We start from the raw sequence: 23,390 nt of genomic DNA on the forward strand, positions 1-23,390 counted from the left end.
TGATACTCAGTAAGTCTATTTTTTTGCAGTTATATAATATGTAGCAACCACTTCAGGCCAATATAGCTGAAACAATTAATCCAGTATTACTTTCTGTCTAAGCTGGTTTACGTATGTATACTTCAATTTCAAAGTTTCAGTTTCCAAGTAATGTTGTTTTGAATTGCACAGTGACAGAATATGATACCACAAAACTTTCAGTGTTTAAATGACAGTCATCTAAATAATGAAAGTGACTGTGCTAGTCTGTGTAGTTACAATTAGTTGGATGAGAGTTAAAGCTGATGAAAGCCATTCTTAGCTTAATGCCCTTTTAATACAAGCAGCAAAAGCTGGCCGGCAATAATGAGCTCCTCTGTAGTTTTATCCTAGACAGGGTTTTTCAAAGTCAGACAAAAATGACTCTGAAACTGCCCTCCAGGAAAGGAGCTCTCTGGAAAAGTACGAGAATACAAGGTAGCCATGTTGGACACAGTGCAGCTTAAAGGATGCAAATCATTTTAACATATTCTGAGCCCTAAACTGAGACCATATTAGAATGACATTCACAGAACACTGATGCACGGTATTCAAGACTCAAATACCACAGAACTTTTTTAGAAATCTTTGATCTGCACATTATTTTTGGTTTTTAACAGGACGAATATAAAGCTGCTGCACGCCATTTTGCCAACATTTGAAATATCATATATGTAAGTGGTTAGCATCGTTGCCTCGCAGCTAGAAGGTCGCCGGTTCGCGTCCCGGTGAGGACACCCGGATCTTTCTGCGTAGAGTTTGCATGTTCTCCCCGTGCAGCGTGGGTTCTCTCCAGGTTCTCCGGCTTCCTCCCACAAGGTCCAAAAACATGTTGAGGTTAACTGGTAGTTCTAAATTGTCCGTAGGTGTGAATGTGAGTGTGCTTGGTTGTCTGTCTCTAAGTGTAGCCCTGTGATAGACTGGTGAACCTTCACCCTCAGTCAGCTGGGATAGACTCCAGCCCCCCTGTGACCCTAGTGAGGATTAAGCAGTGTATAGATAATTGATGGATGGATATATGTACGTAGGTATAGTGTAATTTTAGAAACACACAAAATGGAAAAGCAGAGTTTGTCTTTGAGGATACAAAAAGATAAACTACCAAATTTGGACCAAATGACTCAACTTTATAACCCCCTGTGTGAGCAGACTTTGCATAACTATCACAAGTTCCCCTATTATACAGCGTAAGTGTGAGCTCCCTTGGTTCCAATGTACATGGTTATGTTATTACTAGAATGTGGGATACACATGGTAGAAATACTAACTAATAATTGTTTCACCAAAGTTGTTCGTTAATGTTTGGCACAATAATAACCTGAGAAAGATATCCTAGTTTGCCAAATGTTTCTTGCGTCCAGTGTTCTATCTATTTGCCTGAACTCTGTCTAGGTCAGGGTGCAATTAGGCGCTGGCCGGAAGCCATTAACCGCTACACAAGTATCCCTCATGGTGGCCTGTTGCTCGCTAAATCTTCACAATACTCTCAGCCACACAAGCACTGAAAATCACCTCATCTATCCACAACAATCAAAATTCAAACACAACACAACTGAAATAACAATCCCAAAACCACTCATTTAACAATTTTGATTTGAATGGCAACATTCCCGTGGCCTCAGCAGACTCCGACAATAGTCTGAGCAAACGCCTCTTGGGTCGCTACAGTATTAAACACAGTCCATCCATCCATTATCTATACACTGCTTAATCCTCACTAGGGAATGATGCTTTGTCCATCCATCCATCCATCCATCCATCCATCCATTATCTATACACTGCTTAATCCTCATTATGCATGCATAATGAGGATGAGCATGCATGTCCCTCGTACATTGCCTTATTAGTTTATATTTTACTTGTTTTGTACAATTACACTTACTACAATTATTACATTTGGACAAACACTGATAATAGACAAGTTCTGAAGTTAAAAGAAGCACGTTGTTTTCATTATGTCTACGTAGATTCATGGATGTTTAGTTAAGATGGACATCTGCGATAATGATATCTTCAGGAAGTGAACATAAAAATCTGGGTACGTCTGTGTTTTTTGATGTAAGTGAGTTATGGTTTGACAAGAAGTACATATTTTGATTTCCCATCCTGCACTCGGCTGTCAAATCTCCGCCAGAATGATCTGCTATGAGCCACTGAGACTCAAAGTTTGAAAAACTATGATCCAGAACATCATACCAGAAAAAGAAATACAGTGTTTATTTTGTTTCATAGTATTCAATTAGGAGTGTGAATGCTGACCTCAGAAGCCACCTCCCAGTCGGGCCGGCCATCACTGTCCTTCAGCTCCACATAGGGCTTCTCGTGGACTCGGTTTAGGTCTTCATGGAGGCCGTCCAGCAGGAAGGCCAACAGCTCCTGCGAATCCTGCTGCTGGAAGCCGTTGAAGCGTGGGGCGTACTTCGCTATCGTCCACTAGAGAGGAAGGAATGGCATCATGAACTTTAGTTCTACATAACCTTTAAAAGCATTTTAAAGGTGCTTTGTAAAAGTGCTCCTGTAGCACGTTAGCAAGTTTATATACGGAACATAAACACAACAATACTCTGTTTGCAGAGAGGTTAATCGGTATGGATCAAAAATGCCAAAAGCTGGAAACATAAGCTACTAACAAGTAAGTGAAGCTACATCACAACAGAGACAAAACAGAGACTGAGAACCGGATTCTCTGTTTGACGACAGACTGTTGAAGGAAAACTGCTCACCCTGAGTTTGAGCGGAGCCACATTCTTCTGTGTCCCGCTCCACAGCTCCATCACTAGGTCACCATAACACTTGGCCATGTGACCTCGCATCCCGATGGGGTTGATTCTGTCAATGCACCGAAACAGATCAGTATAAATGAGCTGGTTCAGACTGATGGTGTCAATATTTAGACCGGATTAATATACTTCAACAGTACCTGTTGAGCTCGTAGAGGTGTCTCCCTGAGATGAAGTAGTCTGTCAAAGGCTTGGTGTTGCTCACACACTGGATGCTGGAGTTCATGAAGCAGGTGTTGCCAAGGTTACTGAGGCCAGTGGCTCCTTTCTCTGTAGGAACTGAGTTGGAAAATAAGGTGTGTAAATGTGTGTAACAAACATTGTTCCTTGGCAAACTTAATGTCTTTTAGACTTAGACTGACTTTATTAATCCCAGAGGGAAATTCTGTACAAGAACTTAAAAAAGACTTAAAAAAGACTAATAAACAATGCATACGAGGGAGAAAGATAGTATCAAACTTAAGTATTGTGCCTTTCATACATTATATCTCATTTGTTTGGGGGACAGAATTAAACACCTATTTCTTCTGTAAGACTCATGTCTGGGTATCTTTAAAGTTGTTTAATGACTTGCTTTGTTGTAAAACTATTTCCAGAAGGTCACAAATTTGGACCAAAAAAAAAAAAAATCCATCTGTTGCACAGTTAAAAGACTATTTTCCAAATCTATATGTTACTTCTTAAGACTGAAGCAGAAAAGGATATTAAAATGATATGACAATTGAAAATATAAAGAAATGGAAACTGACATGAGGAGACAATAATAAACTGGAAATAAACATTTAGTTATTCTTAATTATCATCCTAATATAGATTATATATTGAGCAGCCAATAAATGCATTGAAGTTAAGGGAAGAGCTTGTTTACCATGCCACTTTTTCAAAGTTGACCATTTACTTGTTTTTTCATAAAAACCTATGCATTGCACTTACTGTAACTTAAAGAGATACATGAGAGGTAAAAATTTGGACTACACATAATAGTGTCTAGATACTACAGAACAATGTTTAACTTTTAACTTGTTAAAGTTCCTTAAGTCTGCACGTTTCTAAATTATATTTAGGCACATGTTCAAAAGTTAAACCTTTTTTTAAACAGGCATAGTGAAACCAAATGTAGGTTGGATAGTTTATCAAGCAGCTCTGTATGCTTAAGAGCCTCTCCACCTTCCTCCTACTATCCTTCAAGCCCTAAATAACGAAAGATATCACTGCATTTACCCACCCACAGAGTACATTTAGATCACTATATTTTTGTTGGAGACTCCTATTTTTTGACAGTCACTGCCTCCCACTATTTTCAACAATGAGTAAATGTGGGATGATTCAAAGATTCCCCTTGAAATGTAGTATGTGTCTGTAGAGTTAATATCCACTAATCACAGCCTGCCAAGTGTGTCCTCACCCAGCTCACCTTTGTGTCGGTCCATCTTACTACTGTTGGCAATGAAAGACATTTCCTCGGGCCAGCTCATGTCTTTGTTCCTGACTGTGGAGGAAGAGAAACAGATTTCGGTGGTTAAACAATTTTGCTCCCACTTTTATGTACCATTATTCAGAATTACCTGTCATCAGTGAAAATAGCTGTTGTTGGCTACAGCGTTATTTTGAATCTGAAGAGAGGTTGGCTAAATCTAGACAGAAGTGGAACAGTAGAGGGAGGCCTTTCATACCCTCAATAACAAGCTGCTGCTCGTCGTGGATCTTCAGACTTTCCAGTGTGTGATCTTCATCGTCCAGGAGGGTGAGGTAGTTCTAAAGGATAAACAGTGGATAAAGCATGCTAAAACAGGAAGCAGTTCATCTCTTTCTTGTTTTGATTTAGTTATATTGTGGAATAATAACTATGTTGATCTTTCTTATACAACAGTTTTTAGAGGTAGCAGTAGAAATTATTGTGCTAACCTGCTAGAAAGCCCTAAATTAAGATGTTGGGCCATCAGACTCCTCTAACCTGAACATGTAGACACACAGGTAGTTTGTCCCTCGCCTCTCAAATCCCTGTACTCTACTGAGGGGATGGAACACTATTCTTCTAAAAGGTATTCCTTCATTTGGTGTCTAGGTGGGAGATCTGGTGAAAGCGAACGCCATAAGATATGTGTTTCACCATTTACAGGCTCATCAAACCATTCGGTGACCCCTTGTGCAATATGGATGGGGTATTGTCATCTTGGGAGATACCCCTCAGGATCCCATCAGGATAGAAATGTTTCATCACAGGATAGCGGTGATCTCTTAGAACAATTTTGTGTTGATCTACTGTGACTGACTGACTTAGTGTGTTAAGGAGACAAATAGACTTACACAGTGCCTCCAACAGCGCAACAGAGTCACCAGACCCCTTCGGCGTCAAGGGTTCAGGCCTGTACTGTTCTCTTGCTGTATGTCCCACATTAACTCAGCCACATGTCAAGAATATGTTGATGGGTGACTCATCTGACCTTCTTGCTTTTTCACATCTCTGTAGATCAGTGTCTCCGATTTCTGCACCAGTGAACTGTCTTATGTGCATTTACCTTTGAAATTAGGGTTTATCCACTGCACCCGACTATAATATCCCTCCCTGTCTTCTTGCTGATCACATCCTCCATTTACATTCTTATTTACCTGAAGAAAAGTTGCTCCTCTCTTCTTTTGTGGATTTCACTGCTGCAAGGCCATCAAATCCACTCAAGTATCACATCTGCCTTGTCGACTGCAATTTTTTACGTTAGTCCAATTAATCTAAATCCAGTCCTTGTGACTGAAGCTCCTGCCAGCTGTGCAATGAACCCTCTTTTAAAGAATTGTTCCTGTCCATCTTTATACAAAATCAGCCTTAGCTAGGCCTGTTCTGGATTTTTACAGATACCACAGTATCATTGGATGTTAGCTGCTTAATTGAATCCTGCTGTACACGTGTGTGGAAACTTATGCAACTGTTGTTTCTCCTCTCAATTATAAAATCTTTCCTTCAATGTGTCCCCTCACTTCGTCCTTTGTGCAAATCATAATCACTACAACCACTAGAGGGCGCAGTCACAATGAACTCTAACTGTGGGTTACAACAAGCTGCTTGCACAAATGACCTATTGTACTACTTCTTAGTTCTAGAATTCTACCTCTAAATGTAGTACTTTGATGTAGTACTTCACATCCTTGTTAAACACAACATCAAATGTTGGCTGTTAAATACCTGACTATTCATGATTGAAGTCGGTAGAGCATATGGCACTAAAATATCTGCGTGTCAAAGCCCAGTGAGAAAGTAACAGGGACTGCTGTGACAGCTCACCTCACTGTTGTAGAGCCAGAGCCTCATGTCCTCCTCCTTGATGCGGAGCCTCTGTGACAGGTAGAGGTGGATGTCTTTGATGGTGGCCATGCGGCTGAAGCAGCCGGTGTAAGCCAGCATCCTCTTCAGAGGAGCGTTGGGGGATGGCACACTACCTGCTGATGGACAGAGATCACATTATGACCCAAACACACAATCTCCACATACTTCAGATTACATTTTTGACCTCTTATTAGACTTTAATTAGGTCTTTGTACACTTTCAAACTGAACTGAAATGATCTCGTTATGTCTGATTAGGTTTTGATTTGCTGTTATAGTAAGCACACCTTTCATCTTTTGCACAAGCTCACAGATGCGAACAAATGATAGATAAAAACAACAGCATTTTGCTAACCGAGGATTAGTTGTAAGAAAGCAGCAAGAAAAGGGCTTTTTTTGTCAATCAGCACAGACTTGATTGGTCAATCAACTTAGTGGATTTAGCAGATTCAGTGTGGATTAAATCAAATAAAAACTAGTCACTATTAGTCCTGTTATTCACTTATTTATCTGATATTGATTTCAAAGTGATTGATTTAGAATTTTTTCATTTACACAGCTTTGCTATTCAATTACACCATGAAAAAGTATCCTTAACACTTGTTTGAGTGCTCTACTCACACCATTTTGAGAAATAAGAGTGTAAATTTATCTATATTAGATATTTAACCACATGCAAAATGCAGTGTCTTAATACCCAACAATGAGAAGCTGCTCTCAGACAGTATGAGTCACGATGGAAGACAAAGCTCCACTGGGGACTGTGGCCAGAAACCTGATCTGTTGACTTGATTTGGGCCAGCACTCGCACTCCTGAGTGCTGATGTTGGACTGAGTATTCCCAACCTCATTACAGCTGGAGTGGCTTTGTATGTCTCCACTTGATGCTTTGTCATCTTGTTTCTTTTTGCAGTGGGACATTTTCTGTTTATAGTTGTTAATGATACCCATTTGGACATAATGCAGCAGGAAAATGAAACACTGGGGTGAAATTCAGCTTCAATTATTGTATGGCTGAGGGGATCTATGTATAGAGTTTCCATTGTGAGCAAATTGAACCTGAAGTGACTGAAGTGGAAGTGGCTTGATTAGGTACCGCTTACAGTCATCAGCCTACAAAATTTCAAGTATATACCAGCTCATGTTTGGTGAGACCACAGGCCATGATTACTGGCACAGCAGGTGATGTCACTGTAGAGCCAGGGGAGGGATTCACTCAGAACTTTCCATCAGTAACCACATTTTGAAACAACTGACCCGTGCTGTATCGGTACGGTGTTTCAGGGAGGCAGATGGTAAAGGCTACAACGGGAAAGATGTTTAAACTAAATCAAGAGATCTCAATGCAAACCCCTGACAGCAGCATGACGTTCACTCAATTAACTAGCAGCTGCAGTGTGAAAGAGCAGCAGTATAATAATAGCAATCACCGTAGCACAGTGTACTCTTTTAAAAACCATATAAAACTGGACCCTAAATGTGCAGAAAACACAAAATAGACATAGGTGGGTAATAAAAGTAGAGCTAGACAATGTAATCTGGCATATAATTTGGTAAATCTGACACACACTAACTATTTAAATGAGCAAACTAGTTAAGTCAGATTACACATTTTACAGATGCACTGCAAAACGAGGCTTTCAGAATATTAGTAAGTTAGAGTCTTTCTTTGTTTCTCTTAAGTGGCAGCAGTGATGGCTTAAATATCTTTGTCCCTTTATATACTTTACAGCAGATGTAGCTCCACACTTGTGGTGTGCAGAGGGCCTGCTGCTTATGACTTCTACCCACAGTGAAGATGACATTTCTTCCTGCTGTGGTGACATTCCTGCTCATGCAAACAGCTTCTGACATTTTCACCTGCGTGGAGTCTACCTACAGGCACAAAGTTTTTATTTGCAGCAAACCCAACTCTCCCTATGGTACTGGAGTTGAACTAGAGGAAACAACTTGGACTAAACTATCCATTAGTTCTTCTAAATTATGAGAAATGTGTGCTGTTATTTTGGAAATAGGTTGTGAGGTTTGGAGGGTAGAAACAGAGAAGCATGAGGGTTTCATTATTATAGTCATTGCTGAAAGTACTACGCCCAGACTGGTGTACATGTTACTTCTTTGTACACAATTTACTCATTATCGACCTGTCCAGGGTGTCCCCTGCCTTCGCCCTAAGTCGGCTGGGATAGACTCCAGCCCCCCCTGCAATCCTAGTGAGGATTAAGCAGTGTATAGATAATGGATGGAATTTACTCATTATGATTCAGTACGCATACTTAAATTCTGCTCTCATTGTAGAACACTAAAACAAGTGTTTTCAAGCTGTGAAGACGAAAAAAAAAAAAGTTTGAATTATTCCACTTTTAGCGTGATTAGTCTTTCCCCTTCGTGGGCCATTCCACTCCCACTCCAGAGCACTGCCTGGGTTGGATCAGTCCACTCAAGGAAGATTAGGAAGGGAGGGGGGATGCAGGGTTGCTCAATAAAGCATTGGTCGACGGCTTGCTCTGATCTTGCTGCACGCTTACGTTACCTCTTGGTGGGGGTAAATACGGTGGGAACATTCGCAGGCTGGTCATACCCATATTGACCCAGATGTTGGACTGGGGCGAGCGTGTGGCCGGCTGCTGGCGGAGGAAGAGGAGGTAGCGGGGGAAGAGCTCCAGCTCTGCTTGGCCTGTCTTGCTCTCCAGGATCACCTGTAAGGGTGGAGGGAATACTAATAATTCAATACTAATACATCGACATCTAATGACATGAATGAAAATCATCCGAATCTGAATCTGAAATCTGAATATAATTGAAATATCTGAATGATATTTGCTAGACATGTCAACTATTTTTGAGACGACAGACTATTTTTTCCAGTATTGGTGAAACCTGTGGACACCTGGAAATTGTTTTACATTTTTATTCAAGGTTTTAAAATCGTTTGTAATGTAAATAATTAGAGAAGTTCAACTTTAGTTTTTTCTTTGTTTTATGATTGATAGAATTATAACATCATACTGCACAGAAGCTATTTTCGAGTTCTGTCTCCTTCTCGCCATAGTGGTGTTCTGTGAATGAGTCATCAGTGGGTAAAAATGTAACAGGAGCAAAAGTACGCGAAGAAACTGCCAATGGTTCAGATGGTTAAGAAAACTGCAGTTCAGTCAAACTTATTAAGAGAAAATGAAGGTGAACTTTTCACTGCAAACGCTCATCCCTGTTTTCCCGTTCAACGTTAGATTAAGACAAAGTGTGTTTCCATCCACCTATTTTCTTAATTGCCCATTTTCAACTTGTGCATAAAAACAGTTTTAATTCGTCAAATGTAGATATATGTTTTGTTGACTGAAACTGATAAAAAATCAAATGATGAAAAAGTGGCAAAAACTAACAGACCTGTCAAAAAATTAAAACTAAATCAACACCAGGTGCCAAAACATTAACAGGAAAAAGCATAATGTGACAAACAGACTTAGTGCATAAATGATTATGTAAATACAGCAAATTACTTAAATATCCGCTGAAGCTTCTGCTCCTCTGAAAACAGGAAAAACAGCACAAGACGAAAACATGAGATTTGTGCGATAGTGACCCGTCTCATATCATGCTTCCATGAAGCTTCAGGTTTGGTTGGTGCCGTTTCATTTAAGCTGCACTATGTCATCTTTATCAGCGCTGGTTTAATGGCACCTGGAAGGAGATCTTTGCTCCACCTGATGTTTATCTCAGTGAACCTAGACCTCACATTTGCAGTAGGGTTGTGGACAGAATCACACGCTGACATTTATTTTGCTGATTGTTAAATTTGTGCCATAGTTGGATGGAAACCTGCTACTTTTTACTTTTTCAGGTAGACTCATTACCAGTTTTACCTCCGAATACATTTGTTTAGATAATCTGGTGAACTGCTGGCTTGTGTTAAACCCGTCCAGCTGCTTGTGTTTGTTGGTCAGTTCGATTTTTCTTTAAAAATAGGACCTAAGTTCTAATAAAGGAAAACTATCTTTCAACTTGTTTACATCAGTCTACAGCTCTGCTCTTCACAGTGTATCTCCTCTCCGGAGTATTCCCACATCCTGTAACAGAGTAATATTCATTAGCTGTTGACTGGATGTGTTCCGTTCACTCACCGGCCGTGGCAGGCTGAGGTTGGCACCGTACCAGTGGTAAAGTGCCCGCCACACCGGCTCTGGCACCGTCTCAAAGTCTCTACCAGGCACCAGCTGCAAGGAGCGCTTCAGCCTACCACCCTCCATGGTTAACGTAGGGGCCTGCAAGGACACAGCACACATCAGCATTTAAATAAGCGCACAAAAGACACTGCTCTGTCTCTCTGAATTACACATAATAGACACACACAGTATCCTAATACTATGCGCAAGCTGGCAGGCTGCTATCATTACAGCAAACTGTAGAGATAAGACAAAAGAAAACGGAAGCACCATCTGGTCCCTGAGAGCCTTTGCCAACAGAGGAGGAGTGACTCCTAAACGGGAATTTCTTCTGTCAAACCAAAGAAGAAGCTGGCAAATACAGTATATTCTTCGAGCACATGGTTGCTTTGTTTTACATGTGCTGAAGATTGCAAAAGTTGTGCAGACAAACAATCAGTGAAGTCTGCATTTATTGTCAAAGGCTTGGATCACATCTGTCTTTTAAATGCAGGGCTTTGTAGAACATGGCGCCTTAGTCCTGTGAACAGACGAGCCTGGCTTAGAAAGCAAATCAGGAGGGAGTGGAGTGTTGCAGGAATCTACTCTGACAATCTCTGTTCTAATAGGTCAAACATATGCAAAGAAAAGCCGTGAACACGATGTAGGATGGATGCTACATAATCATCTAGACTGTCAGGTGCAGCCTTTTCTGATATGAAGCTAAGATATCTTTTGGTCCACAAATAACTACATCTTAAGCAACAACTTGTTACTCTCATGCTGCTTACAAATCGCAATCTAGTTGGCAGTAAAATTCTAATATCTGAATTTGCTGAACGTATTTTTAAACATTTGAATTTCCAAAGTGTGCCACATGATTTAAGCTCCACTCTACAAGTGTTCCAATGGTTTGTGCCTTTCAGGGAGTTACTGAGTTTTTTCACATTAATTCTAATTCTTTGCACATTCTTCTCAAATCATATTAGCTTTCTCCAACGTTAAAATCCCATTTTGAGGAAAAATATATTTGCTTCCTCTCTGACTATAAGATGAGAAGATCTGTACCTCTCTACTTTTTCCTGTGTGTTAAGTATAAAGCTGGAGTCAGGACGTGGCGAGCTCAGTGTAGAATAAAGACTGGAGCCAAGGGGAAACCAGCTAGAACGGTTCCATGTACAATACTGAACTATTCCTTAAAACAGCACTTAGATACGTCCAAAAAAAATTTTTTTTGTTAACAACATAATTACTACCATTTTCAAATCTAGTAAGTCTCTAAATTTACAACCACTTAATTAATTAAAGACTGCAGTAAATTGCTTCTTTCAATTTAGGGCTGACTAGAACTGATACTGCAATATTTTGTATTTCTGTGAGATATAGAAATATATAATGCAATAAAAAAAATACAGGAGTTTTGACCCAATGACTTGAATAAGTGTTTGAAAAGAAAATAATCATTCTGGAATGGTTGGGCTGGTTTTGTCGATGAATGCATTTGCATCGAAAATAATAATAATAGTAAAAAAAAAATATAGCGTAGAGTATATTCTATTTAATGAATGCATTGTTTGGATGTATTCTTCTGGATAAAAGACAATTTTATCGGTTCAGCTGCAACCCTGCTCGTGGTCTCGTGGGTAAGTAAAGAATTAAAATAAAAACATGATTAAAAGCACTAAGTATACTGATCCCAGAGAAAGTAGTCATATTGCAAAGCTTATTTGGTCAACAACCAGGCCATAAGGCTTGAGCGTTTTAATCAGTTTCTGTTGTAGGGTTATATCGCTCTACAAATTCTAATAGAATAATGAAATATCTCTTAAAACACTTGCAGCTGTAAAAACTCTTATCTTCTCTCACTATCCGTGCAAAAAGCACCTGGATATCTTTCAGGAATGCTGATGATACATTTCAAGAGAGCCGATTGGTCAGAAGGAGCTGTTCTTATCGACGCTCATCTCTTATCTGGAACATAACCTGCTCTGGAGCAGGCTAGGCGATTAGCATCGGTTACCATGGAGATGTACCCAGTAAGAAGGAAACAACCATGGTTGTAGTGATGACCCAGAGTTAAACCTGTAGTTACCTCAAATCCTGCTTTGTATTGCAGAACTGTGGCTTTGGGCTCATCATACAGAGCTTTGTGCTGCAAATTTAAATGGTCAAACAAATTAGTTGTGTTGCCTTGTGTGGTAGCAACAAGACACTGCAGACATAACACCTGTTTATGGTCAACATCAACCTTTCTGTAGCTGGAATATTTCTATACAACTGACTATGGCTGCATGTTTATGGGCAAAATTATAAGTGGGATAATTTTGATGAACATTGTGAGGATAATTAGCCTATTTATTAGAACATTTCATTCAATTTTAGAACTAAAGTATTGCACTTTCATATTTGAATAAACAAACAGAGCACAGCTTTCATTTTCATGTTGTGCTAAAGTCATGTGAAGGGCAAAGCATTTGAGACTTCAAAATCACAGTCCACCATGACCATTTAACTGTTGGAAGTCACAATGGTGATTAATATTCCATGTATTGTGCTCAACAGATGTTCTGTTTATGTTTTCAAACCAAATCTGCCTTTTCAGTGTTTCACATCCATGCTGAAACAATATTGCACCCTACTTAACCTGCTTCACTGGATTTAAAACACTGTAAAATGCAGCTATAACAATGAGCGGCTCTACACTGAGTGAGCGGGACAGTGTGCGCCACACAAACCGCACACTCAATTCAACTGACTCTGTACTGCTCATAAGCAAAACAAACTGAGCAGCAGTCACACACAGTAGTCCTTGCCTTCATGGGGTCGGTGTTGACCAGAGGCTGGTTGTCGATTGCTCCAGGTCTCTGCGCTGCCAGCTGGGAGGGGAGGTGGCCGTTCGCTCCAGAGAAACACTGATTGTTGTTGTCTGATACGTTGTGCTGACGGGCAAAACAGCTCTCTGTAGCTGAGGGAGCTACCTGGGGGCTCAGGGCTGAGGGGGCAAAGGGGGGGACAGAGGGAAGGCATGAGAGTTAGCAACCAAACACACATTCTGTCAGAAAAAAAAAAATCATCCATAACACAGTTACAAAGTGTTAAATGTGTTCAGGTTTCAAGTTAGAAGGAATTATACAAACAAAATTAACTGCTACGTATTGCACAAGTTTAAACTTTTTTTCAATTGTATAAAAACAAACATCTCATCTCTGAATAATGAATATTCTTACTGTATATTCTGACTGTAAAACTGTAAAAGCTCATAATCAGCTCATGACTGAGTTACAAATAACATCGGTGAGCTTGAACAAATAAAAGCCAGGTTCTGTTATAGCCTGAGGTAATATTATACTACAAACCCTCAAATAAAAACCAGTATTCAAATAACAGCCAGCTGCTATTACAGGCTGTCACTGTGATGGGTGTGGTGTAGTTTTACTGGAGTCTCTAATGGTGCACAAAACATGCAAAACATGGGCAAGTGCATGTATACAACACCTTCAGATACAAGCCAATTCAAAAAGCTTCACACACAGGGGGAAAAAAACATTAAAATTTCATTAAAAAGACAATACAAAGATCAGCAAATTTAAAAACAAGCCAATAAATAATTAAAATATGATTTGATTTATTAGAAAGCTGCAGTATACAATAAGCTGACTTTAAAGAGCTGAGAGTTTTAGCAGACGTTGAAGGGCACTGAAGTTAAAAGCTTTCTGTCTGTTTCCTGGTAACAATGAGTAAACCTGTCCTGCATGACCTGAGGGGTCAGGACGCTTCATAACGTTCAAATAAATCTGATATGTATTCAGGCCTGAGACCATTTAGTGCTTTATAGACAAGCGGGAGCATTTTAAGGCGATCCTTTGACACACAGGGAGCCAGTGCTGTGATTTAAGAACTGATGTAATGTGTCAGTGAGCATTCTGGATGAGCTGCAGCTGACCAGTTGATTTTTTTTTATTAAGATCTATTGAGACATCATTAGAATGGTTGAGCCTGCTAACAGTAATAACATGAACATACATGAAGTTTGCTCTGTATCATGTGTAGCAAATTCTTTAAGTTGTTTTCAAAGTAGCAGAATGATTATGTAATGATTATGTCGGAGTCAGAATCCAAGGCTGTCAGTATGTTAAGGCTGTTTTTTTATGGGTTCCATTAGTTTTTCCTAAAAACCTGTCGGATAGCAAGGTTTTCAGATTGTTAAGGGTCGGATCATCGACTCACGACTGTATGTATGTAAGTAAGTAAGCAAGTCAGTCAGTAAGTAAGTATGTACGTAAGTAAATAAATACATAAAATCCATCTTGGTTTCTAGTTGCAGTGGTTCTCTGGTTGAGCTGTTTCCATAGAGGTGCAGGACTTTACATTTCAATAGAAAATGAACCCAGTGAGTAAAAATATGACAAGAGGAAAAAAAACACCCAGAAACTGTTTGTGGTTTAGGGGGTCACACTTGTGTTAGTAAAATTCTACATTTAATACAAATAAAGGCTTACTGGAAGAGCGCGCTTTAACATGTTCAGGAAGTGTTGGGTTTCAATAAAAGAAGCTTAATAATTTGTGAATTCACAGCAAAGTTGATGCAGCCGGAATTTGTAAGAGAATTAAAACTGTGTCACAGAAAGCAGAAAGTCAGTCACATCAACAGTACTTTAGAAGAATTTGGTGAGGGAGCCATTGATGACTTGTGTGATCTAAGATTTTTACAGACAGACAATGGTGTGGTCATTTCTACATCAGTTCAGCATCTAATGTAACTGAGTACCCAGAGTAAGCGTTACTTTCTACTGGACAGTGTACTTGGAAAGAAGACTGTGAACCCAAAGCAAGAACCCAGTTAACCCAGTAATGTGGATTCTGACACTTGCTCATGTATAAAATAACACCTCTTAGGAGTAGCACTGTATTTTAGCTTTGATATTCGACAACTGACCAGTTTCTGTGGCCTCCGAGGCGCTGGACACAGCATCAGGCGACCTCTCCTCTGTGGGGCTGACAGGGCTGAAGGCTCCCAGTCCTCCCAGTCTGTCAGGCGGGGCAGGCTCCACAATGGCCGTGGCCATCGGACTTCGAAGCGAGCTCAGGATGGATGGCTGCTCCACCACGATGCCCTTATGCTCCTGGACAGGAAGACAAGAGCAGGGACTGCCCTGTCATCGTTTAAAGTGATAGCTGGGATTAATGTGGTGTTGGCTTTCATGGTAGTCACTGTTTCTGTCCAAGTGATTGTACAAGACGATCTCATTTGATAAACTCACTGAAAGTTAGGATGAATTAAATCAAACAATTACAGAGATTATGTTTCTTGAAAAGAGACACACTTATATTTTAAATCATTATGAGTTAGTTAGTAGATGGACAAAAAAATAAACAAATAAATCCTCATGAGTCAATGTAAAATTGTGTGGAACTTTCAATCAGTTTGTACATTTAAGTTTCTGAAAACCAAGCCAGACAACGTCCTGTCAGTGGCCAAGCAGGGTTCCTAATGATATAATAAGAAAAGATGACATGATAAGCATCACATTTGCTCCGATAAAAGCCTTGAGGTGAAAATGGTCTTCAAGCTGCTGTGAGCTCTGCCTTTCCTACAGCAGGGACCTCTGCTATGAAGTAAATTCAACATGATATGTTTTCGTTATCCGCCTTCACGAAGCCGAACAACCACACTCAGGCTAAGAGGTCATCAGTCGCTATCAACTCCTTAAATCAACCCAGGATCTCCTCATGTAGCCGTGACTGTATTCACATAAAGGGGCGGTGTTGACACCAGGTGACCAATCACACAGACGGGTCTAGAGCTGCACATTTCAATCCACATCCTAAAGCATAATGATGTGTTTAAAAATATAAACAATCTGAAAGCAACACAGCTGGCAAAGCAGGAACAAAAGCTGGCAAAAGACTGCACGCTATGTGAATGTATAAGTTAATAGGCTTATCAATATCACCACTCCATCATTAAGGCACATGCCGATCTGACTATAATTACAGTTGTGTATTCCATCAAACGAATGTGTTGCTTAGATGTATTATTATGGCTCTGCAAAATAATTTTTACCTTATTCTTTCAGCAGCTAACCTAACAGTGTTAAACGGACTCAGAAGCAGGTAAAAAACAAATACAAAAAACACAATTCAAACCAGTAAGGAGACTTTCTGCAAATCTCAAAAAGCAGCACAAGTACAAGGTTTTATGGCTTTAATCAGTCTCTGTCCTTGGATTATACCGCTATACTCTATAGAACAATGAAATGGCTGAAAATGCTTGCAGCTCTGAAACTCTGGCCCTCTACAGACACCCTCCAACGTCCACGCACTGAACTCATGGAATCTTTTACAAATGATGCCACTTTTGATTGGTCAGCAGGCAGTGCTTTTAATCACACTGATCTCTTACCTTGAACATAGCCTGCAGGTTAGGTGTACGGCATAAGCTTCCACGGCAGTTTTATCCCAATAAGAAGTGAAACCACGGTCGTAGCCTGGCTAAACCTGAAGTTATCTCGCTAACCACAAATCCTGCTTCAAAGAACAAACTTTTGTGGGTTCTTCAACCTTAACATCAAATCATGTCTTTACTAAGTCACATGAATCCTGTTGGCCGCCTTCCCTGAGCCTGGTTCTGTCTGAGGTTTTTTTTTCTTTCCCCTCCCCTGTTTGGTTCCTTCCCACCACTGCCGACCGTTTGCTCAGAGGGAGTCCAAAGGCAGCTTTGGATTGTTGGGTTCTCTGTTTAAATTTGTAAGCTCTTCACCTTACTATGTGAAGCACTGTGAGATGACATATGTTGTGAACTGTGCTATACAAATAAAATTGAATTGAATTGAACATATTTACGACCACTATTTCTAAAATTGCTTTCTGATTAAATCATTCTGACAATATCTCCTGATTCCGTGCCTTTAAATCTGTTGTTAAATCTGAATCTGTTGTTAAATCTGAGTCTGTTGTTAAATAGGTCTGTTGTTGTGCTCGCCGACGGCTGTATTCCCATTTGGAAACTCAACCAGAGCCAATCAGATCTCAGGATGACATCATTTTCCAATATAAAGGAAATACAAAGTGTAATGCCTGTTTAAAATAGTAAGTGTTAATATTTGTGCATATCTCTATCTACACAGTTCATCGTTTTATTTGACTTACATATTTGACGTAGTCCTTCCACTGCTGCCACCACAGCATGGAGATGAGGAACCAGTTCTGGCCTTGCTGCAGCCCATGTCTGCTCTCCCTCTCTAACCAGCCCCTGCACAAAACAATTATGAGACATTCATTAGGTCTGACAGCACATGCAACATACAATACAATACATACGATGACACAACAGATAAAGAAGACAGGTGTGTACCTGATGATTTGCCCCTCCTCCTCAGGAGTAGCAGGCCTGAGCCCCAGAACTATGTGGCAGACCTGGACCAAGACAAATACACATCGGCACAGAAAACACATGTAAAACGATGATAAATAGATACATCACTTCAGTTTCATCACCACTAAAAGTTGCCGAACTACAACATGTGGGTGTACTGACCTGGAAAAGCAGGTTCAGGAACTCATTGGCCAAAGCGCTCTTCACACTCCAGATCTGGTAGTCCTCGAGGGTCAGGTGACCCAGCTGGTGAGGACAACAACGTAAAGGTCAGCATGCTCAAATGGACTATTCTCAAAATAAACACTGCTTTGACAATCTATTCATCTGCTAATGGCTATTGTGTATAAAAATAGTCTTGTGGTAAGACAAGAAGGCTTGAGACTAAAAGGCTGCTGTAAGTGTACTGGGCAGCTCCCACTGATAATACTGCAACAACATAAATGTGTAGAAGGCTGAAGCTGAACTTGAGCGTGAAGCGATGGTGACTTTCTATGAGCCAAGGTGATAATCTGATAACTGCAGTTCTGTGCAAAGGTTGTAGGCACTTAAGATGTGTAGATTCTTATCCCTCACACATGATCATCACCAGGAAGGAGTCTGATCATCCCTAGTTCCATTTGCAACAGGAAAATTAGCTCAAACATCCAAGAACTATCTTTGGCAACAAGAAAAACAAGAAGTCCTGCAACAAATGATCTGACCTCAACAGAACCCTGATCTCAACATCATGGAGTCAATCTGGGATTACACGAGAGACAGAAAATACACAAATGTGGCTGCATTCACACTATTTTCATCACTTGAAAGCACAAAAGTTCTGCAAAACAACTGAACTTTGAGTTTTGTTATGTGCTTTAATGGCAGTTTTCACTTAATACATTGAAGTTAAACTACCAAACATTCTATCAAACTGCTGTCTTATTGCTATTCATGTCTATTATGGGCACATTCTGTCATCACTTTTCACCTGTTCTGTTTTTCCTCTGTAGTATTGTCTAAGCAACCAAACCTCTACTTCCTGTTTGCACTAACATGTGTCTGCACAGCGTCGGTAAAAGGTTATGTGATGTGCATGGTCAGGCTTGTTAGTATGGATGGAGCAATAGTTCTGAAATGGTGCTAAAAAGCTTGTCTGGATGGTATTAAGTCTGAACGTAGCCTGAAGTCTTCTCATAAATGTGCAAAGATGTCTGCATGTTTTTACGGTGCTGAACATCCTACCTAGCTTGAAAAACTGTGCAAGTGTAGTAAAGAGACCAGATGCTGGGTTAAAGGGGGTTCGCATCATGGATTGACATAATTTTGTGTTTTTAAATGAAGCAAACTAATACATATAAACTATTTGCATATTTTCTTTTGAACTTATCACTTTAAAACCTTTGTAAAGTAAAGAACACCAATAAAAATTGAGTTACCAAGAATTGTGTCTCACCTTGGTTGTGTCGTGCATCTTCAGGATGCCCTCGACTATGTCTGACACACTACTGTGCAGCTCCTGCAAAGGCAACACAACACATCAGCATGAAGCAGCAAACACCACGCACCTTATCCTCAGCTGTGAAAAAGATCACAACAGTCCTGGACGGAAAAACAGGAAAAAGAACCTGAGATTTATGGATGAACGTGAATGTCTGTCTGCTTGCTAAATCATAAAAACCATAACAACATAATAGTTTCAACTTCAATCCCTGCTCTGCTTCATCATTTTAGACTTTGGAAAACGTTTCATTTAACAGCATTACCTTTTTTTTTAAAAAAAACAAAGGCAAAAAAATACCATAAATCATAAGGCAGAACCAGACAGCTTAGCTCTTTTGGAATTGATGCCCCGTAATGATTCTAAATCAGACAAATTCACATGTTGTTTCTGAGCGTTATGCGCTGGAAGGATTTCCTTACAAACAACAGACAGGAGCAGTGACTGTGAGCAGCTCCTTGCAGTCTTGCTACAGTGACGACGTCTGGTTCTGAAACACTGTGTCTGTACAGAAACCAAAACCATTGCTCACCCACTGGATATGGAAACCTGAGCTGTACTCAGAGATGCTCTGAATTGTTCAGATGGATAAATGTTGGATGTTGGTTTTCACATAAAGGTTTGTAAAGGTGGAGTATGTGATTCTAATCTATACTGCTCTTGTCAAATTCAGAGAATACTTGCCCTGGCTCTGTAAATGGGAAACAAACAAAGTGACTCCAATCGATCCACACAACATTATTCCAGTGTGTCCTGTGCATATTTCTGCTCATGTACAGGATGCAGGAAAGGGAGAAGGAGGGAGGATGAAAGGAAGGAAGGCAGTGGGGTTAAGACAGAAAACAAATCTGGTCATGCTAACTACATAAATATTCTAACTCGTTAACCCTCTGAGCCCTAAACCTGCTGCCAGCTTTGAAAGGCGTGTTATTTCTATTTAAAAAAAAGTCAATATTACATCATGTATTAAAGCAAGAAACTGTAGATTTTCAGCTTTCCAAAAGTTAATGTGTGAGGTTCAGTTTTTGTTGTAAATGTAAGCTATAACTAGTTACATTGAATGAAAGGACCTTTGTTCTCAGTTTCTCATTAAAAATGCACCAAGAATTGAGTTTTGAATATTGTTTCATGATGGAACTGCTGTTTATTACGAGTGTCAATAATACTGTCTGTGACTCTGTTTGGTTCTGTGCAAAAAAATAATAAAGAAAATTTGAAATAAAAATGTACCAAGAATTAATCATTTGCAGTAATGAGATTTTGTAAAAACAAAAAAGAACAAAAACAAAATAAACACTACATCATAATAATATTTTTTTTGCACTCTTTGGTGAGAACTGGGCCAAACTGCAAACTGTTCTGGCACAGAACAGATGGACAACAAGGATGGCAATAAATTAAACAGTAGGCATAATATGAATAGTTATTTTCCAGCCTTGGTAACATTTATGAGGACTTGTTATACATTCCAGATTTCTAACAATTTTTGTATAATAAACAGTAATTACATATTTTTTAATAACTGAAGGTTTTTCTTATTTTTATGATTGATGACATTTTTGAGTTCCGTGTACTTCTAGCCATGGTTGTTCTGTTTCCACGGAGATGCAGGACTTTACAGTGCAGTAAAAATGAACCCAGAGTAGGTGAAATTATGACAAAAGTCCAGAAACTTCTTGAGGTTCAGAGGGTTAAATATCAGCAAACTTTCTCTAGAATCACAGACCCCACCTTAATCTCCGGAAATACCCACAAACGGTTGCCTTTACATTTCTGATAATGTACAGGTTAAATGAATAATGTACTAAGTATAAATAGGGCAGCAGCTTTTGAGCAACTGGTGACCACTGTTTCCTTCCCTGTGCAGCTTTGTGGGGAAACCAGTAACTATGTGTTTTCACAAGAAACAAAAAAAAACCAAATCTGAAATCTTAAAATATATACTAGTATGTCTTTCTGTGTTTAAAATAAGTATTAAAAAAGACAGTGGGTTTGATTTTTAAAAAAAAGAAAAAAAAAAGTGACCATTCTAAATGATGGAAGCTTTACGTTTAGTGTAGCCTTGATAACTCTACAGTCAGTGTGTGTGTGTGTGTGTGTTTACTTACAGGGAGTGTGTCTGTGCGATTGTCCTTCCACACCTCCAGCAAGGCCACCACCATTTCATGGAGCTCATCTCGAGACAGAACCCCATCGCGGTCCACATCAAACACTTTGAAGCAAACTGGCGGTGACACAGAACAAAGCATGAATGTGGCTTAGAAGCACGACACTGAAGCAACCTGCTGTTCAGTCTATTAGCAGAAAATTCAATACATTTGCATTTCTGGAGTGCAAATGTAATTTCAAGCACCAGTGGAAACTCTGATGACAACAATGCTTGTGATTGTGCCACACCAATCAACACTTTCCAAAAACAATTCCACTTTTTGACTTTATGTAAATAAACTCCAGATAACAGCTTCGAGGAAATACACTGCACCTCTTATGATAAAACCACTTGGCGTGATTATGTGAAGCCTCTGGGACTTATTTATCTGTAATGATTGAAAACCAGAGCATGGCTTACATTTCTGCCTTTCAGCGACGGGCCCCCTGCAGCACGCCGAGAGTCCACAAGAGATCTCTTTAAAGTCGATGTGATTGTCCCGATTTTCATCAAAGGCGTGAAACAAGCCTGGAAAACAAGATCAATGAAACACGTAATAGTTATACAAAAAGAAAAGCCTTAAAGAGGATTGTATTCACTGGTGAAAGCATGAATTCAAAACCCAATGAAAAAAAGTACAACATTTAAGGCGCATTTTGTAACTATTGCAGAACTGTGGCTGTGTGTCATGTGCTTCATGCTGTCCTACCTTCACTCAGTGAGGCGTGGATGGGAGGAGAGACCAGCGGGACGAAGGTTTCCAAGTCAAAGCGGCCGGTTCTGGACTGAGCTTTCAACAGCCAATAGCGCTTCTCCAAGTCTATAATGTCAGACTCCTCCACTGCAGGGCATGAGAAGAAAGTAGTAGTTAGGATTGTATCACAAGCAAATGTGGGTTCCTGCCATCCTCTGGTGCTCCAACCAGTTTGAAACACACAGTCGTTGCTGTCCATATTCTAAGCATTATTAACTGTTCATCAAAATGCAACAACCTTGTCCTTTTGTTCAGTAAATTTGAGACAGATTTAAACAGATTTAGGGATAGTTGGAGTCACACAGTTTCACACTGACAGCACATGCAACAGAGGTAATCAACAAAAATAAATAAATAAATGAACATAACAAAAAATGTGTAATTGTAAATGTAAAATGTACTTTCCATAATACATTTCTTTTTGTGCTAATTTTTTAGATATATTTTCTGTTGTTGTTTTGATTTGTCCTCTTTCCTTTTTTTTGTTGTTTTTTCTGACAATTTCCACAACACTCTTCCTCAAAATATCATACATATATTTATGTATTATTTGATTACTGCCATTCTGTTTGTCCATACTGTCAATATACAGCTGGTTCTTCCATCCATCAATTTCTATTTGGGAGTCTGCGTAACAGAAATGTAAAGCTAAAGAAGTTATTAATGGTAGAATAATGAGGAATTCTTTTTGATGTAATATTCTGCAGTATGTATCAAATACTGTCTTCTCTCTGCTTTCTGATATTCTTCGACTAGTTTTATTATAATTTATAGTTCAAAGGTTCCATCTGCCTGAGTGTACCATCTGAATTTATACTAAAATCACCACAATACAAACATTTACAATACATTTAAATATGTGATTTAAGGTGCCTAACCAACAAATCATATGAAATTCATGAGCATCACTACTGAGATCTGTAACCTAGCTGCCTTTACCATACCATCATGAACTGTTTGAGCTGCTGCCTTACTTACTTACAAACTCAATGATTAAAATATCACTTCATCCAAACGTATATCTTTCGTTTACAGATACCAACTGGGACAAAATCTTTAAGTAAGCTTAGCTTTAGTTTAAACTTCGGTTGGCTACGGTCATTTTCACAGCTGACTTTCTATGGCTTTTGCTGTCTTTGAACAGATAAATAGAAAGGAAACATGTTTTTCATAAATATAGTGGCAAAGAGGCAAAAAAAATAAAAGAACAGTATTTAGTGTTATGAAATCGTATCTACAGCCAAAACAAGTGACATTCAGAATCATTTTTAACTATAAATGACATCTATCCATCCAATTACTTGGAGGATACTTGTGAGGATTCTGCGAGGGAGACGCTGAGACTGTCAAACATATTTTCTTTCAGTGTGAACTGTG

The 23,390-nt window shown here is 39.5% G+C and overlaps 1 protein-coding gene across 1 annotated transcript in view; it reads right to left on the reverse strand.

Moving 5' to 3' along the window:
• Positions 1-23,390, reverse strand: part of usp32 (ubiquitin specific peptidase 32) — a gene marked incomplete at its 5' end in the record, with an annotated part of 68,888 nt that overhangs the window by 13,761 nt on the left and 31,737 nt on the right. The window contains 17 exons of the mRNA XM_008302683.1: positions 2,278-2,451; positions 2,742-2,847; positions 2,939-3,077; positions 4,213-4,287; positions 4,472-4,553; positions 6,076-6,230; positions 8,647-8,812; positions 10,235-10,375; positions 13,069-13,247; positions 15,192-15,378; positions 17,405-17,507; positions 17,610-17,671; positions 17,793-17,876; positions 19,066-19,128; positions 21,219-21,334; positions 21,680-21,787; positions 21,969-22,100. Of these exons, the coding sequence (XP_008300905.1) occupies positions 2,278-2,451; positions 2,742-2,847; positions 2,939-3,077; positions 4,213-4,287; positions 4,472-4,553; positions 6,076-6,230; positions 8,647-8,812; positions 10,235-10,375; positions 13,069-13,247; positions 15,192-15,378; positions 17,405-17,507; positions 17,610-17,671; positions 17,793-17,876; positions 19,066-19,128; positions 21,219-21,334; positions 21,680-21,787; positions 21,969-22,100 (2,072 nt within the window). The remainder of the gene's footprint in view (positions 1-2,277; positions 2,452-2,741; positions 2,848-2,938; positions 3,078-4,212; positions 4,288-4,471; positions 4,554-6,075; positions 6,231-8,646; positions 8,813-10,234; positions 10,376-13,068; positions 13,248-15,191; positions 15,379-17,404; positions 17,508-17,609; positions 17,672-17,792; positions 17,877-19,065; positions 19,129-21,218; positions 21,335-21,679; positions 21,788-21,968; positions 22,101-23,390) is intronic.

This window comes from Stegastes partitus, unplaced genomic scaffold, assembly GCF_000690725.1.
Source record: "Stegastes partitus isolate 25-593 unplaced genomic scaffold, Stegastes_partitus-1.0.2 Scaffold1855, whole genome shotgun sequence".
NCBI lineage: Eukaryota > Metazoa > Chordata > Actinopteri > Pomacentridae > Stegastes > Stegastes partitus.